The sequence below is a fragment of the Papilio machaon genome, chromosome 28, assembly GCF_912999745.1.
Source record: "Papilio machaon chromosome 28, ilPapMach1.1, whole genome shotgun sequence".
In the NCBI taxonomy this organism is placed as follows: domain Eukaryota; kingdom Metazoa; phylum Arthropoda; class Insecta; order Lepidoptera; family Papilionidae; genus Papilio; species Papilio machaon.
The window spans coordinates 702,572-720,156 of record NC_060013.1 but is presented as its reverse complement, the minus strand read 5'-3'; the positions used below and the strand labels follow the sequence as shown (position 1 = coordinate 720,156).

Below are 17,585 nucleotides of genomic sequence, written 5' to 3'. Positions count from 1 at the left end.
TAATTGTAGCATGTGTCTACGTCCGTACGGAATTAAAAAAAATAGTGGCTTAAGGGTTCTTTCAGAGTATGTCTACATCTACATCTGTGACAAATTTCAGCGAGATCCATGCATCTGTTCTGGAGATACATTCAAACATCTATCCATCTAAACTTTCAAAGCTATATATACGAGTATAAAAGAAAGTCGTGTTAGTTACACTATTTATAACTCAAGAACGGCTGAATCGATTTGACTGAAAATTGGTGGGCAGGTAGCTTAGAACCAGGAAACGGACATAGGATCATTTTTACCTCGTTTTCTATTTTTTATTCCGCGCGGACGGAGTCGCGGGTAAAAGCTAGTATCTTATATAATTGACACACAGTGCCACTATATATATTTTTAATTTGAAAGCGAGTTAACTGAAGTCGGTGGCAGTCAACGTGTTAAACCCTTATTCGCACGGTCGCTTTTAAAACGTAACGCTTTTTATTACGGTATGTTGCAATTTGAACGCTGGGTGAACGGAACAAGATTCATTTTAGAATTATCATCACTCGAGAGTCGCCAATACAGTTTTTATGCGACGCGATGTTAGAATAGCGCTGTGACTTTATTACTTTATAATTGATGTTTCAAAAGAAAAAAATGGTTATTGTGAGAAAACTATAATATATATATAATAAAAAGATAGTTAAATGCTATCTCGGACTTTTATTTAGCACATTTAAAGAGCTACAATTCTTCCATACATCATTTTTATGTAGATCCTATAGTTTAGCCTACGTAAGACGCTGAAAGCAAAAATGTCCCTAATTTTCGCAACACATTTTGAAGCTAAATTCAAAAGCTACTAGTCTTCTAGTTATTTAAAAAATTCAAAATAATGGGACCCATCTGCAAGCACTTCCTTTCGATTAAAATAATTTTTATCAAAATCAGACCACCAGATGCGGAGCATCGCAGTAAAAAATACAGTCGAATTGATAACCTCCTTCTTTTTGAAGTCGGCTAAATATACCAGACTCGTTTGGTGTTCTTTCATATAAAAAATCATAGTGGAATAAACCATGACAATTCTTTGCTTTAAAAGTTATAAGCAGGCTAATTTTAAAATAGTGCGTATCTTTGAACCACTAAATGGCATCAAATGATAATTTTTGTAAGTGCTACTTCAATTTAGTATCTTAAATTCATAATAACTTAAATCCGTCACATTTATTCCGATATAGATTTCATTGTGAAATAAAAACCATTTATAATATTCGTATGATTTATTAACAATTGACTTTGTACACAATTTACACAAGAAATAAATTCATACATAAAATAAAATTATTTAAAAATAATAATAAACAAGAAATAAAAAAATAAAAGTAAAAATCTTTACTGTTTCAAATATAAATGCTTAAGATCACGCCACACAAACTCCGTAGCTAAAGCGAGGCGATTTTTTTTACATTAACATCCTTTAACTCTCACTCTTTAAGAAAAATATCTAGGGCAGAAAATTTACGTTTTATGTACATTGTTTATTTCCAGGAGATATTTTTAAAATGTATTCAAGCTATATTCATTCATAGCTTCGTTCCAGACGTTTGTGTGACGTGGGTTTTAACAAAAAAAACTATTATTCTAATATTTAACATTATTTATTTTAAAACGTCTCACTCTATTTTATTATTTTAAAATCTTATTCTAAACAAATAAATCAGTCTACTTCTGAACAATTATGTAAAAAAGCCATAACGGAAAGTTTTATTATGGAATCGAATTTATCGTAATGTTAGGACTGTTGAGGGTAGCCACACAAAAAAAAGGTTTTATAAGGAAGTATGCGCTGCTGCTCGAGGCAGTCTCTTTCCATCCGTCATTGCGGAACGTCTGACATTTTTGTTTACTTACGTTCGGTTTGAGTTTATACTACAGCGAGGATTATTATGAAGTAGAGTTAAAATCATTATTTCGCTGTTAGTTTAATTCTTTTAAAATACTTTTGCATCAAATATCTTACAGTAAATATATATCGACAAATCTAGTTGTCTCTGTTTTATCAAAGAGACTGACAAGGATAACAATGTTAACAAAACAAAGTGGAAGTAATTCCGCGGAGGCCTTAACTATAAGAAAATTATGGTAAGAGGAAGTGGATTTAGCCAAAAAGGGACACATAGAAAGGGGAAATGACCTATTTCAGTGTGTTCCCTCCTCCGTCAACTAAAAATAGGCAACTCATAGAATTTTTTATAGCTCTGCCTCACATAGATATGAATTATTTCAGTTTAAATAACTAATCTACTAGGAAAACAGAAATGTGATAATATTGCACAGCCTTAAATAATTGTTTCTTAGCGCGTAGACGCGTGTACCGTGACGTCACAACTACAAACTACCCATGATACCTGCTTTCAATGACGTTCAGTTTGACTGATTTTTAAACCAGCCCATTTCATAATATGCCTAGTCAGATTATAAACTGACTATATTTAAGTGACATATTTTTTAAAACTTCAGATTTTTTTAACTTCGTTTCGAGGAATTGACAACTGAAGTACCAGGATATCATAACAAGGCAGTATGTGTAACTCAATACTCGCCAGCCATGATAAGCACGACCAGTGCAGTCCATCCTGTGAACGGCTTACATCCTGAACCTTTGCCGTCTTCCCCGGAGTATTGCTCCCATAGGTAGCCATTCCGTTTGTATTCTGCTAACACGTTACCTGTTGAGTATTACAATCTATATATATATAAAAGAAAGTCGTGTTAGTTACACTATTTATAACTCAAGAACGGCTGAATCGATTTGACTGAAAATTGGTGGGCAGGTAGCTTAATAGAACCAGGGAATGGACATGGGATAATTTTTACCCCGTTTTCTATTTTTTATTCCGCGCGGACGGAGTCGCGGGTAAAAGCTAGTAAACTATAAGAGCTTTTTTATCAGTTTATAGAGAGATAAATATATATAATAAGAACAACATATAATAACCTATACTTTTTAAATTTGCAACTCCTACCAGGACATCGTAACATAAAAAACCACAAGACGCGCGTACTTGTCAGTACCGCGGTACCAGCTGATTAGAACGAAGTACCAGGACAGCATAAAACAACAATGATAATTTATCTACGCCTAATGTGGGAAGCCTGGCAAGTTTCTTGAACTTAGACGCTACCAGGATAGCATACCCTTGTTAGCTGAGCACTAAGTACCAGGATAACATAAAAGTATCAATATACTCACGGACGACATTGTCTCTGAGGCGATTGTGCAGATCTGCGGCGCGTTTAGCGTAAGTTCCTGCTTGTGAATAGTGTTTCAACGCGCGTAGAGCTAAATAGTTGATGTTGAGCCAAACTTGACCTCGCCAATAAGGTGGGTCGTGTTCTGTATTCCTCTTCATATAGAGTGGCGATGACTTTGACAGGGACCTGGTCAAAAGATTTTATAACTGTGAGTTTTCATTGACACCTGTATAGAAACATTTTTTTTGACAATGAAAACTAGAAAACCACTTAAAAGTACCAGGACATCATATTGTGGTAAGTAGTAGGATAGTTTTACATACCTAAGTCCATATTTAGACCAAAGTAGTTCAGGCTTGTCCAAGTCTTCTAGGATCTTCCCCAACTTGGGACTCTCAGGTTTTAACACCATCAGTAACATTGGGAAAAGAGACACATAACCTGGAGAACATAAACAACAACGGAATTTTCAAAAATTTAAATAAACAACAGAGTGAGTGAACGAAGTTGTCTCTATCATACGTAAGGTAAATTACACAATGTGAGAGAGATAGCTATCTTACCGAATGCGGAAGTGACCAGCTTGGGCTGTGGTGGTACTGACACACTTCGGACCACTCTTGATTGCTCATTTGGGGATTTAGCTGGTTGCCTGACCAACCTCACGCCGTCCGTATGAAGACCTGCATGTTAAAAAAAAGTAAATATTTCAAACAGGGAATACATCTAATATATAAAATTCTCGTGTCACAGTGTTCGTCACCGTACTCCTCCGAAACGTCTTGACCGATTCTCATAAAATTTTGTGAGCATATTCAGTAGGTCTGAGAATCGGCCAACATCTATTCTTCATTTTTTTTTAACTGCGCGCGGACGGAGTCGCGGGCGACAGCTAGTATTTATATACATCTAACATATACATAAGTATAAACATATTTAATAAATTTATGTACATGTTACCATCTGATTTAATACCAGGCATTCATAACTCACCATAGTCAGCGTATGTCTGAGTGCTCGACGACCAGTGGAGTTCATTTAGAAGTTCCTCATCTCCCAGCTGATCTCTTGTAGCTTCGAATCTGAAAGATTTGCAGTAAAGTACCAGGACTTCATAGAGCATAGAAGTTATCAAGTATCAGTTTCGATAATTGGATCACACTCTATCCCTTTCTTATACATGGATACTTATTTTTCTCCCTCTCTTAATTTCCACACCCATAAGAAATGAATACTCACTTCGTGGTATCTCTATGCAGATGAGAAGCGATAGTCGCCATTGCGTCCGCTGCAGCGTACATCCAACAACGAAGGTCGACATGCCTTTCAATATCTGATGGGTGTGATGCCCTGGTACAAAACAACTTCTGTCATTCAACACAATTACAGTAGAATTCCCCTTCCACATTTATCTTTAACAAAACAGACACAATATTACTAATATCAAATATGACTTCTAATAATGGAGAGGCTATAAGACGTAGTATTTTGTGTCTATTTGATTTTGACTAAAGACTGAATAATAGATATAGAATTAAGTTTCAGTAACATGAACACACAGGGTTTAAGTTGGAACAAAGTAAAAGTTTACTTAGAAACTTAATAAAAATAAAATTACATAATTATCAACGTCTTGTTATGACGTTATCTTACTTAGGTTACTTGTATAACTTACCGAGGATAATCATCAAGTCCGGATGTCAAAGTTTTAGGATTGAGTTGGAGTCCGTCATCTTCTCTGCCCCTCCACCTGTATGCGGTGGGTTCCTCTCCTTTCTGTGTAGTTTGAAACCATTGGTACCATGCCTGGAGAAAAAAAAGAAAAATCATACAAAAAATTGAAATTCCGTGAAATATGTATGTGTCATGTATGAGTGTGTTTGTATGTATGTCAGTCATTCATATTTTAGTACGGTTTTTTTTTTTACAATGAGATTGAGGAATGTCAAAGTACCAGGATATCATAAATTAAAAGAGCCACACCTGTAGTCTAGGGAACATTCGATCTAGAGTCCCGCGCAGCTTCTGTCCGGGTTCGAACAGCTGCGGGTTATTGCGCACCAGCTGCGCCAGCTGCACAAGCAGCATTGGCGGATTGGCGGCCGCGTTGCTTTGTACTATAAACTCTTTGGGCACACGGGCAATCGCTTCCACACCTGTACCAGGAGAGCAGAAGTAATATAAGTATGTAAAATTTTTGGTGATATTTTTTTCTTAGTGGAAATTTAACTTACCCAGTATCTGTTCGCGCGGTATCCATCCTTCAACATTAATGAGGTCCAACCAATGTGCCGCGATGTCCATCTGTATCTCAGGAGACCAGCGACCTATTAGGAGACCATGAAAGCCCTCGTCCCACAGAAAGCCGCGGGGGAAGAACGACCTAAATAAAGTATAGGAAATCGAACCTTATATCAATAGACATAACAGTGAATTTCATTGGAGGAAGAAAGATTTAAGACAGATATTGGAAATCGAACTTTAAAGCGATAGTCATAAAGTTAATTTTACATTGACTGTGCAAATAAAACATTCTCGTTTGTAATTAAAAATAGAATAAAGATTTTAAAAATAATCATTAATTCATTAATCGAGTTAAGGAAGGTTTCTGAGACAAAAAACTGTATAAAAAAGTCATCCCTGCCATTATCTTTAACAAAACAGAGTAATATGTTTTAAACTGGGATTTTGGTCTCAAAAACCCACATTTTACCCTACCTGCTTGGTACCGCGGTATACAACGGCGCCCTCCAGTAGGGCACCGGCTCACTCGTATGCGGAGATTTAACTCTGCCCGCCCCATAGAAATACCCGATTCCACCAATCATGTTGGAAAACGCCGCTCTAGCTATGATCACGTCCAGTTCTGCATACCTGGTAGTTATCAAATTGTTTACTCACGACTTAACCGTAATATGGTAGACAGAGACCAGTAATATATTAAACTATATTGGATATATTATTTAAAAACAAAAAATTTTAAATTTTTATATAATTTCCGAAGAAATTAATTATAAAATAGTAAGTTTACAAATTTTAGGTTTTTAGTTAATGTGTATTTTAATTTTAGGTTTGAACTAAAAAAAAATCTGATGTCAAATTTAATTACCATTGATTTTTGAAACCAAAATCTTTGTGTAAAAATTTTTCATTATTCACATTACAATGTTTTAAAAGATTTTGGTCTTAAAAACCCATAGTTACATTTCTAGTTAGTCAAAACTAGTTGAGTCGACAATAAACTAAAATATTTCCTGTTTTTGGTCTGTTTTTTTTTTCACGTAACATGAGGTTGGCCGTAATAAGTCACATTTGATTTATATTTAGTTTTCAAATATTCCTTCACTTTATTTCACACAATTTATAAAATCCCAACACATGCTTGAAAATTATGATAATTTAATATAAACTAGCTTTTACCGGCGACTCCGTCCGCGCGGAATAAAAAAATAGAAAACGGGGTAAAAATTATCTTATGTCCTTTTCCTGGTTCTAAGCTACCTGCCCACCAATTTTCAGTCAAATCGATTCAGCCGTTCTTGAGTTATAAATGGTGTAACTAACACCACTTTCTTTTTTATATATAGACTAGCTTTTACCCGCGACTCCGTCCGCGCGGAGTAAAAAAAAAAAAGAAAACGGGGTAAAAATTATCCTATGTCCTATTCCTGGTTCTAAGCTACCTGCCCACCAATTTTCAGTCAAATCGATTCAGCCGTTCTTGAGTTATAAACACGACTTTCTTTTATATATATAGATAGATGTGTTTGATTCAAAGATAAGTTTTAATACATACTTTTCCTCCAGTTTGAATTTTTTATCAAACTCGAAGTCAAATCTCATCCTGTTCATTTCCATTTCATTTGTATATTCAACCCCTTTCATTGGTGGGGTAGGCAGATCTTCTGTAGTGTAAACAACGTCCAAGTAAAATGGTGTCTCAACTATCATTTGAACAGGAACAAAATTCGCGTAAACGTCCTGTGGGAATTAATTTTTCTATAAGTACCAGGAGACTAGAAACCCAAAGTGGTAAAAGAAGTTAGATAGCATCACATAGAAAAATTAACTTGTACTACTCATGACTTTTTACTGATTAAACAAAAAACATCTTACCATCTCATTATTTTAAACAATAATAAGACGGATGGCATATGTTTTTTTAAGTGTTTTAAATATGGAAACCTAAGGTTACTCTAAGTTACCAAACTACCAAGTAAGCCATTTTCTTACCATTGGTTACCGAAAAAAACTTCCATATAAATCATATTGCGCCCTCTCATTTATCTACTAATAATATGTTCTCAAAAATATGTAAGTAAATCTGAGTAGCTTTATATAATTGTACTAGGAGTTCATAACTGCAGAGGTTGTTGAACAAATTAGCTTGACTCATACAAAACGCTCAAGACAAATGTATAGTCATCTATTTTATTGTCTTTAAATAAAGAGAGATAACTATATGTATCTGTGTTTCAGCAGTGAAAGCAAATATCAAATAATACCTGATAAAGAATTATAGACCTTATTACTATGAAATAAAACTTACAAACCTGATCATTTAATTTTGGGTCCCGTTGCAATATTGGTAGCTGTCCAATTGATCCATACCTTTCTTTACTTGGTTTGAGTAATGAATAAAATTTCTCCTTCAAGACATGTAGCCCTGGTGCTATTGCTTCTGAATATGATGTGTGGTAGAGTTTACCTGGAATAAAATGTATGTATGATCTGTGTGTATGATAACTACCCTTAAGGTAAGGTTTTATGTATGAATGTTTGTATGAAATTTTTACAACTAAACCAGATTTAAAACACTTTACCTTCATGTAAAAAATTAAGTCTAAAATTATGTAACTGTGGAGTATGTCCCAGCATTGCTCCATTTTCCATCCATAGACGGGAATGTGGGGCTGCAGGCCCCAGAGATTCATCTAAGGCTCCATACCACACCAAACCAAGGACTGTCTTCGTGTTATGCTGAAATATTTTACCAAATTCCAATAAAAATTTTGAACCAATAAACAAACAAAAATATACACAACTTGTTAATGTTTCTTGTAAAAAAAAACAATCTCACAAAAATAACTGAAGTTCACTTTATCTCACAATTCTCACAAAATAACTAAAGTAAAAAATCGCAATAGAGTGCGTAATTTGAATCTAAACGAAACAAGATTTGTGAATCAATTCAAAGTTCAGTTCACATACACTTGAATCGTTGAGCTACGGCTCAACAACTAGAAAGCTCACAGATCATCACAATGTATGTACTATGTGACTTGAAGAGCTTGAGCTGTCTTGTGACTTGAAACTCGAAATGCAAAACATAACAGGTACAAATTGAGCTGATCTGCGAGTCGATTCACTGATCTGTAGCAGATGTAAACCTCTATTCCTATCTTTTTTTTAATAAATAAATTTACTTACTTTTGACGTAACATTAATCCTAGCAGTCCAATGTCCCCCATTCTCCCCACCTGGGGTCTTTATAAACGATGTCACAATATTAAGGGGTTTATCCATTATCAATTGCTCTCCGAATGACAACCCGTCATGTCTTAACCAGCCGTATGACATCAAATTATCATTCTGATCACACCAATGTCTGTAAAACGTAATCAAATTCTGTTAAACATAAATAGCAGTTGTGATAATATTGTAATTTATAAAATAGTGTAGAGATCTAGTCATTACTATAATGGAATTGTTATAATGTTGTTAATATGCTTGAAAGCATTTTTTTTGACACAATAGAATAGACCACATCCACGCAAGAAACATGTTACGGCCCCTTGGACTCTCGCTAATCCAAGTTCAACTGTACATCATCATCATCATCAGCTCAGTATACTCCCCACTGAGGGGATTAGAGCCTACTCCAAGCTAGGGGTGACTAGGTCATTGTCAACCACACAGGCCCAGTGCGGGTTGACTTCACACATATCTTTGAATTTGTTCTCAGATATGTGCAGCATCATGATGTTTTCCTTCACAGTAAGAACGTCGGATAAATGTACATACGTAAATTGAGAATCGAAAAACACATTGTTACATGGCGGGATTCAAACCCAGGACCTGCAGATTGCACGTAAAGTGCTTAACCCCTTTGGTGGCTCCAACGCTCTCTCTGTACAACCTAAGCTCTCAACTGTACAACCTATTAAATGCAACATTAGACATTTGGTATCCCAAAACTATATAAAAATCTATAACAGTGACTGCCAATATATTTAAAAACCCTTTTAAAAAAAATCCTAATTTTGTTGAACCCTTTCTTAAATTTCTTTTCCGATCCACTAGGTCTGTCCACAAGACCAAAGGTCACCTCAACCACTTTGGGCATCGGTGGCTTATAAAGTAACTGGATTTTAGTTAAATCATCACAATGTTTAACTATGGAATGTAATGAAGGTCTTTATCCAGTGGACTATTACTGGCTGATGTTTATAACCTAATTAACTCCTTACCTCTCTCTATTAGATGCAGTAAAAGTATTGAATCGTTTAAAAAACATGTCAAAGATCACTATCTGCAGCTCTAATTTGGCTATATATTGCTGAAATATTGTATTATTTTATTTTCTCTTATTAATATTTCTATTGTTTTTATTTTTATTTCTTATCACTGTTCATGTGCACCCTACCGATTTGGTTTACTTAGCTTAATTTCTACCCAAAGGTTGTCTGACAGAGATTGCTGCTAAGCGATAAGACCGCCTTTTGTGAAAATCCTGTTGTACTTTCTTTTTTTGTAACTCCATGATAGTGCACAATAAAGTATATTTGTATTGTATTAAAATAAAAAATAAAAATATTACCTGATCCCTTTATGTGTGTCACCAATTTCATACCACATTAAACCAAATACAGGTGAACGTGGTTCTCTGCTTTTAAAACCAAAGTATACTCCTGGTCTATATGTACCCCAGTAGCGTTCTGGTACTGATAAACCAGTCTCTAAAACTGCCTGAAAAAAAAATTTACTATCTTTAGTTGAGAAAAAACTTGAAAAATACCTGCACCGAAATAAGTGTTGAAAGGAGGCGGCCGGCCATAAAAACAGTGTGTGCCGACCCCACATGAGTGGGAAAACCCAGGGAGATGATGACCTGTACAGAAAAAAGACGAAAATGCCTCTCATGTGTAAGCAGCTAATTAATCTTCCCGAACTTCTAGCTCTACAAGCCGTTTTACCTGAATACACTTACGCATATCGCCTTTCATACAATATAAACTTTCTTCGTTCTTCCTCTACCTTTTTAGCCGTCAATATTCAATTTAATTGTTATCTAATTTATTTACAACTTGAGAATAAAAGGATTTAATGAAATAATCAGAGAAATTATCAAATTTGTGTACATTGATTAAAATAGATTAAAATTACTAAAAATTCAACATTGGCGGTTTGTAAGCGAAGTGACGATAACAATAGTGGACTTACAGTTATATACCAGTAATAATTCTAAATAAATATTTATCTTCATTCATTTTTATTCTTACCTTTTCCTCATCAAGAGGCGTGTTTACGCGGGTTTCTAGATAACCTAAAACACTAACATAAATCGCGAACGCAAGGCAACAGAATCCGATACCAGTCTTCCAAAAAGATGATAAACGAAACCAATTTGAGTTTTCACCGCTTCCCATACTGCTACCTGTATCATTATTATTTCCATGTTTATGTTGCGAATTACCAACTTTTCTGTGTCGTACCATCCTCTTTTGATATGTGACTGTACAGTTAATTAAATATTAATAATTATTCATTTAATTTATAAATAAAATCTATAAAATGGGAAGCGGCATTTACACTTCGCAATTTGGCAAAAAAATGCAAATTGTAAACGTCAATACATTGGAATGTTGCCATAAAATAAACATTTTAAACATTTTCGTGAAAGTGTGACTACTTTTTACTCATTTACACTGTCACAATTTTTTTTTTTATTTATATTACAAAGCTACTCTTTTAAAAATAGCTTCATAAGGTTTCTAACTAAAACTTAAATTACAATACAACAGAAAAAAACTTAAGCTAGCTAGCTAAACCGCAAAGACCTGTGGTGCAAGAGTGCCGCAAAATGCTTAAGTATCTAATATTAATTTGAAAGGATTTTTCCACTTTTCACAATATTGAAGCGTATTTATCTTTTAAAATTCAACAATATTTCCGGCTGCGCCACCTGCCGTGAGGTCGATAAAACAGTTGCTATTGGCGTCGGTAAAGCAGACCCCTACCCCGCGACCGCGACGGCGTTCCCACCTCGCCCCGCGCGACGCGATCCCCAGTGCGATCGAGCGAGGCGCGCGTGCTTGTACCGCTGTCGGATACGATGATAAAAGCTACGCGTACACGAGGACGCTTTTAAACACTTTAGTGAAATAATGTAAGACGCCTAGCGACAGGCCGCTCGGACCGACCGACCGGCGGCTACCTGCGAGTGTAAACTCGACCCTCCAAAAAGATAAAAAAAAACGCCAAACTCCTATGTCAGTGCGGTCGGATTGTGTTTGTGTAGTGTAGTTTGAAAATAGTTAAATGGATCAGGCTGCGATGTTCGTATGAGGAAGAAAGGGAACCGGAACATTGTAAGTGAGCGACAGCACAGTGTTATTTCTGTTAAGATGCGGGGTGGCCCGCCCCGGCGGGTAAGCGAGCGGGGCGGTCGCTGAGCAAGCCACGGAGGTACGGAGGTCTATCCCTCGTATACTCAATACGTTTTTTTTTACTCCCGAGCAGGTCTCTAACCCCTTTTTTATGCGTCGCGTGTTTTTTTTGACCGAATGTTTACTTTTATAGGTTATGAATTGTATGACGCTAAATATGGAATAAGTTATCTGTGCCTACACAATATGCTTCGGCTCTGTAACTTTGCAAAACATACGTGACTGGGTCCAATATCGAAATGAATATCAAAAACATTATCACCCTGTTATTATCTTTGAAAAAACCCAGATATATTACGAATAATACGTAAAGCAGATTCATTCAAACAAAACTACACGTAGTGTGATCTAAGATTTCAGTAGTACCACAGTTAACAATCAAATAACAAACATCTTGGTTTACGAAACCTTCAATTTAAACAATTATTGTCACGTCACTTGTTTTGCTAATGTCAACGCGTGAAAAACATCTCATGTGTCATAATCTGCTGTCAAGAAAAGTTAAAAAAAATACACATTACAAACAAAACTATCCTTATACCAGCTGTCACCCGCGACTCCGTGTGCGAGAAATTAAAAAAAAACATTAGTCTATGTATTTTCCAAAATATGATCTACGTACATGCCAAATTTCATCAAGATCTGTTGAGCCGTTCTGGAGATACCTTCAAACAAACATCTAAACATTTGCATTTATAATACTAAAGTTAGATTACCTTATCCTAAGTAAAATAAAAAGTAAATATCAAAAAGCCTGAACCTAGAACTCCACTGAACTGGCACTAGTAAATATATATAGCCGTCTCTTACATCCTCTTTGGTAAAATAGAGACAATGTGTGTCAATACAGTAGTAGAGCCCGCAACAATATTTGGTTTGCACGAATGAACCTCTCGACCGGTGCAATACCACGAACACAGAGAAGACAGACGTCAAATGGAAGTAATTACGCGTTTCGTCTGATGAGTACGTCCTGAGCACTAATGTTAGTCGTAAAAGGCAATGTTGGGAAGAATAATTTAGCCCAAGAAGGGACACATCGGAAGGGGGAATATCTCTGTGCGTCTCTGTCGATTGAAGGTCGGCAACGCATTTGCAATTGCAGATGTCTTTGAGCATCGGTTGCTTCGATATTTCGGCAAATCCAGGTGGCCAGTTTCTCATTTGCCACCTTATATCTATTATATAAAATCTAATATATAAAATTCTCGTGTCACAGTTTTCGTTGCCATACTCATCCGAAACGTTTTGACCGATTCTCATGAAATTTTGTGAGCATATTCAGTAGGTCTAAGAATCGGCCAACATCTATTATTCATTTTTATTTTTTTAACTGCGCGCAGACGGAGTCGCGGGTAAAAGGTAGTATTATATTTAAAAAAAAACAAGAGTCTTAACAGAACTATGTTTTTCTAACCTGCCAGTTACACTACGTTAAGTTTAAAGCCTGTTAAAGCCTTCTTATTCTGTGACGTAATATTACTTTTTTATTAAATTTTTCTACATTGGTACGTTTTTAAAACCATTCTTATGTCAATAATTTCTTGTGATAAATAAGTCAAAAATTACATACTAAAATCTATGGTATAACCCATAAAATAGACTTGACTGGTAACAGTAGAATTCGACTGACGTTACATACATACTGGTAGACAAACGCGACTCTGGCAACTCAGTGGGAAATTTAAAAAAAAAAAGTTTACATTATTGCCGCGTACATCCAGCTTCGAGTCAAAATCGCAAAAGAAAACAAACGCGGACAAGAAGACAGACAATTTTAAAGTTCGTATTGTTAGCAATGCATATACATCATGTTCACGAAGTGTGTTTTTTTATTTCACAAATAGACACTCCAATATAGTTAATATATTAAACTAGCTGTCGCCCGCGACTCAGTCTGCGCGGAATTAAAAAAAAAGTATTAAGTAGTCTATGTGTTCTTCCAGACTATGTCCTACATGTGTGCCAAATTCCATCAATATCTGTTGAGCCGTATCGAAGATACCTTCAAACAAACATCTAAACATTCGCATCTATATATATAAAAGAAAGTTGTGTTAGTTACACCATTTATAACTCAAGAACGGCTGAATCGATTTGACTGAAAATTGGTGGGCAGGTAGCTTAGAACCAGGAAATGGACATAGGATAATTTTTACCCCGTTTTTTTTTTTTTTTTTTTTTTTTTTTTTATTCCGCGCGGACGGAGTCGCGGGTAAAAGCTAGTTTATAATATTAGTAAGATATACACGTGAAAGTTAATATAAACGTAGGTTTCCACTGCGAAAACATCTACAAAAATGTATTCAACACTTCCTCCATTTCTCGAAGAAGTCACAGTTAATCACTGATTACTGATAAATGGTCATTGTTTCCAAATTACAATCTTTGCTTCGTTCCCACTTAAACGTGCGCTGAAGTTCCTAACTAAATCTATCTTATTAATATTATAAACTAGCTTTTACCCGCGACTCCGTCCGCGCGGAATAAAAAAAAATAGAAAACGGGGTAAAACTTATCCTATGTCCTATTCCTGGTTCTAAGCTACATGCCCATCAATTTTCAGTCAAATCAATTCAGCCGTTCTTGAGTTATAAATAGTGTAACTAACACGACTTTCTTTTATAGATATAGATGCGAATGTTTAGATGGATGTTTGTTTGAAGACATTCGGCATAGATGTAGGAAATAGTCTGGAAGAACATATAGACTACTAATTTTATTTCAAATACCACGCGGACGGGGTCGCGGGCGACAGCTAGTCTAAATAATAAGTTCATATCTTCACCACCGCTACCAACCGTAACCGTCAGCACCAAAATGAAAATCAAATTGGCAATAAAAAACACGGTTTAAAGCTTGTATAGATGTAAGTGGAATTAATAAAAAAAAAGTTCGTCGACATCTCTGGTGGGGATCGAACCCACGACCTTTGGATTAGAAGTCCAACGCGCTATCCACTGCGCCACAGAGACATATATCCTCCAACTGAATTATAACAATAGACACAAAAACAGTAAAAAAAAATTGATTATTTAAGCTATTGCAGGTCGTATTTGACATATATCAGTTTTAACTTCATAGTAAGGTGAGCTGTTTAAAAATATCGATTAAAGTAAATGAATCGATTCGGATTTCAAAAATTTGTTAATCGAATTAAATTGTTATGTATCATCCTTAGTTAAAAATAAACTTGAGAGGTGTGTTGGGACACCCGGATGGAACGAAGTTCCTTTCGATTAATTAGTGAAGGAATTGTAATATTTTTTTTTAAGTCGCGACACCACACTGTTCAATGCGAAATAGAAATGAAAATATCTGGCTTGCTTTCTGTAAGAGAGAGAGAGAGACAGACAGAGAAACATGCGACGCCGCACAGCTTACAATAGCTTACTATAGCAAAAAGTGTCGTGACAACTTTTCGTAAGAATTTTTTCCGTCTAGCCCCCTTTCACAACGCGCGATAAGGAACTTCGTTCCAAAAGAGTTCATAACTCACACAACATTGTAATGTCGTTCTTTTGACATGACTGCAATAAATCGATGGCTCCTACGAATAAGGGCCAATGTGCAAATTGACAACTTTTCAGGAGAGACTCTCAAAGTTTCAACCATATAGGAAAAGATGCCGCATAGGCCCTTTTAAACGTGCGTTTTTTTCGTTGCTTTGGTTTTTGAAATTACTATCTTTAATGTGAAATAAATGTCGGTTTCTCAGGGGGCTCTTACGATGAAGGAAAAGATCGTGATGCTGCACATATCTGAGAAGAAATTCAATGATATATGTGAAGTCAACCCGCACTGAGCCTGCATTGACTATGACCTAATCACCTTTAACTTAGGGTAGGCTTCGAGCCTCTCAGTGGGGATGTAAAGGAGCTAATGATGATGAATCTAAAACTGAAATGTATCTGAGGGTCTTGCACGAATGTGACATGTGCCTTCGTGCAAATTTTAAGTGATATATGTTGTAGTTTTTGTCCGGTAGAGGCGCTGTATAAATTTTAATACAATTTTTTTCGGTTACGATACGTTACGAGTTATGAAAACGTACTCACCAATTTTCGTGCTAGAGGCACTCTGATAGAATGGGCAAGTGACATTAAATTACAAAATCCTTGTCGTATTATACCTGTCTAATCATGTTTTATTTCGTATGTCATTTTTTATTAGTATGTTTTACTTATTTGCTAGAACTAATCACAAAAACATCGCCTCTCATCGGGTCAGAAAAATTTGTCGCACTATAAATTCATTACACCATTAATTTAGGTAACGTACACACTAGCAAATCAACGGCCATCGACCTATAATGTTCGTGTGTAATCGCCCTTAGTACGATCAGTAACCTTATTTACGAAACACGGTCATCTTTAAAGCTTGACCCAATTATGACGTCATACTATGGCTAACTTAACAACTCACTCTCGTAATAGTGTAGACAGAGTTCGTTGATTTTGGTACACTCTATTGCTTCCATACTACACTACCTTCTATCCATATATTTTTAGCTATTAACATCGAAATATCTTATTGTAAACTAGCATTTGTCTGCGACTTCGACCCTGTGGAATAAAAAAACTTGAGAGGTGTCAAGGGACACCCGGATGGAACGAAGTTCCTTTCGATTAATTAGTGAAGGAATTGTAATAAATTTTTTTTTATTTTTTTTTTAAGTCGCGACACCACACTGTTCAATGTGAAATAGAAATGAAAATATCTGGCTTGCTTTCTATAAGAGAGAGAGACAGACAGAGAAACATGTGACGCCGCACAGCTTACAATAAATAGCTTACTACAACAAAAAGTGTCGTGACAACTTTTCGTAAGAATTTTTTCCGTCTAGCCCCCTTTCACAACGCGCGATAAGGAACTTCATTCCAAAAAAATAGTAATAAATTTAGGCTTTGTCACTTGAGGATGTCGCTTCAGTAGTTTCGGAGCATATTCAATTGAAACAAACAAACAAATCCTTTTTAAATTATTAGTAAAGACGTTCTTACGGTGAAGGAAAACTTCGTGAGAAGGTATCTGCGACTGCATGGATATTGGTGTAATTTGATAAATACGTAGGAACATAGTCTGAAAGAACAGCTAGGCTTTATGATCCCAGAATTGTGTACGATTCCCGTAGGATAAGTTTGTTTTACATATTTACTCTATAACTACGCAACGGTTCAGCACATCGATGGATCGTATATATAAGGACCAAAGTAAGAAATTGATGATTTCTACTTTTTTATGTTAAAATCTATCTCTTAGTTTAGTTAACATGCACTAAACACAAATACACATTTACAGATGTAAATGTTATTTTTTTGCTGAAGTAAAAAGGCCTATGCGGTCTATTTTCCTATATGGTTGAAACTTTGAGAGTCTCTCCTGTGAAGTTGTCAATTTACACATTGACCCTTATACGTAGGAGCCATCGAAATAATATTGAAATTCGACACAGATATCTTCTTATATATATAAAAGAAAGTCGTGTTAGTTACACTACTTATAACTCAAGATCGGTCGAACTGATTTAGCTAAAATTGATGGGGAGGTTAGAACTAGGAGACGGACATAAGAACTTTTTTTTATCTTGTGTGCATTTTTTTATTCCGCGCGGACGGAGTCGCGGGTAAAAGCTAGTAGAACATAGATTCGAGTGAAACATGAGACAGTTCTTGTCCATTTATT

General features: G+C 35.7%; 2 protein-coding genes and 1 non-coding gene across 3 annotated transcripts in view; 1 reads left to right on the top strand and 2 right to left on the bottom strand.

Annotated features, from left to right (window-relative positions):
• Window positions 1-2,169: 2,169 nt before the first annotated feature.
• Window positions 2,170-11,064, bottom strand: LOC106710507 (mannosyl-oligosaccharide glucosidase). The gene is made up of 16 exons (XM_045684946.1): window positions 10,734-11,064; window positions 10,052-10,200; window positions 8,662-8,839; window positions 8,055-8,211; window positions 7,785-7,939; window positions 7,028-7,212; window positions 5,950-6,105; window positions 5,466-5,614; window positions 5,215-5,387; window positions 4,907-5,037; window positions 4,471-4,581; window positions 4,225-4,313; window positions 3,795-3,914; window positions 3,555-3,672; window positions 3,230-3,417; window positions 2,170-2,705 (listed from the first exon to the last, which is right to left on the bottom strand). Exons 1-16 carry the CDS (start codon window positions 10,947-10,949, stop codon window positions 2,569-2,571), a joined length of 2,412 nt encoding a protein of 803 aa, XP_045540902.1. The 5' UTR covers window positions 10,950-11,064; the 3' UTR covers window positions 2,170-2,568.
• Window positions 11,065-11,497: 433 nt separating this feature from the next.
• The window catches only part of LOC106710520 (LIM domain-binding protein 2), a 30,955-nt gene continuing 24,867 nt past the window's right edge, over window positions 11,498-17,585 (top strand). The window contains exon 1 of the mRNA XM_014502598.2: window positions 11,498-11,822. Coding sequence (XP_014358084.2) covers window positions 11,796-11,822 — 27 coding nt within the window. The 5' untranslated portion in view covers window positions 11,498-11,795. The remainder of the gene's footprint in view (window positions 11,823-17,585) is intronic.
• Window positions 14,803-14,875, bottom strand: Trnar-ucu. Its single transcript has one exon. It is a non-coding gene; the product is annotated as a tRNA-Arg (tRNA).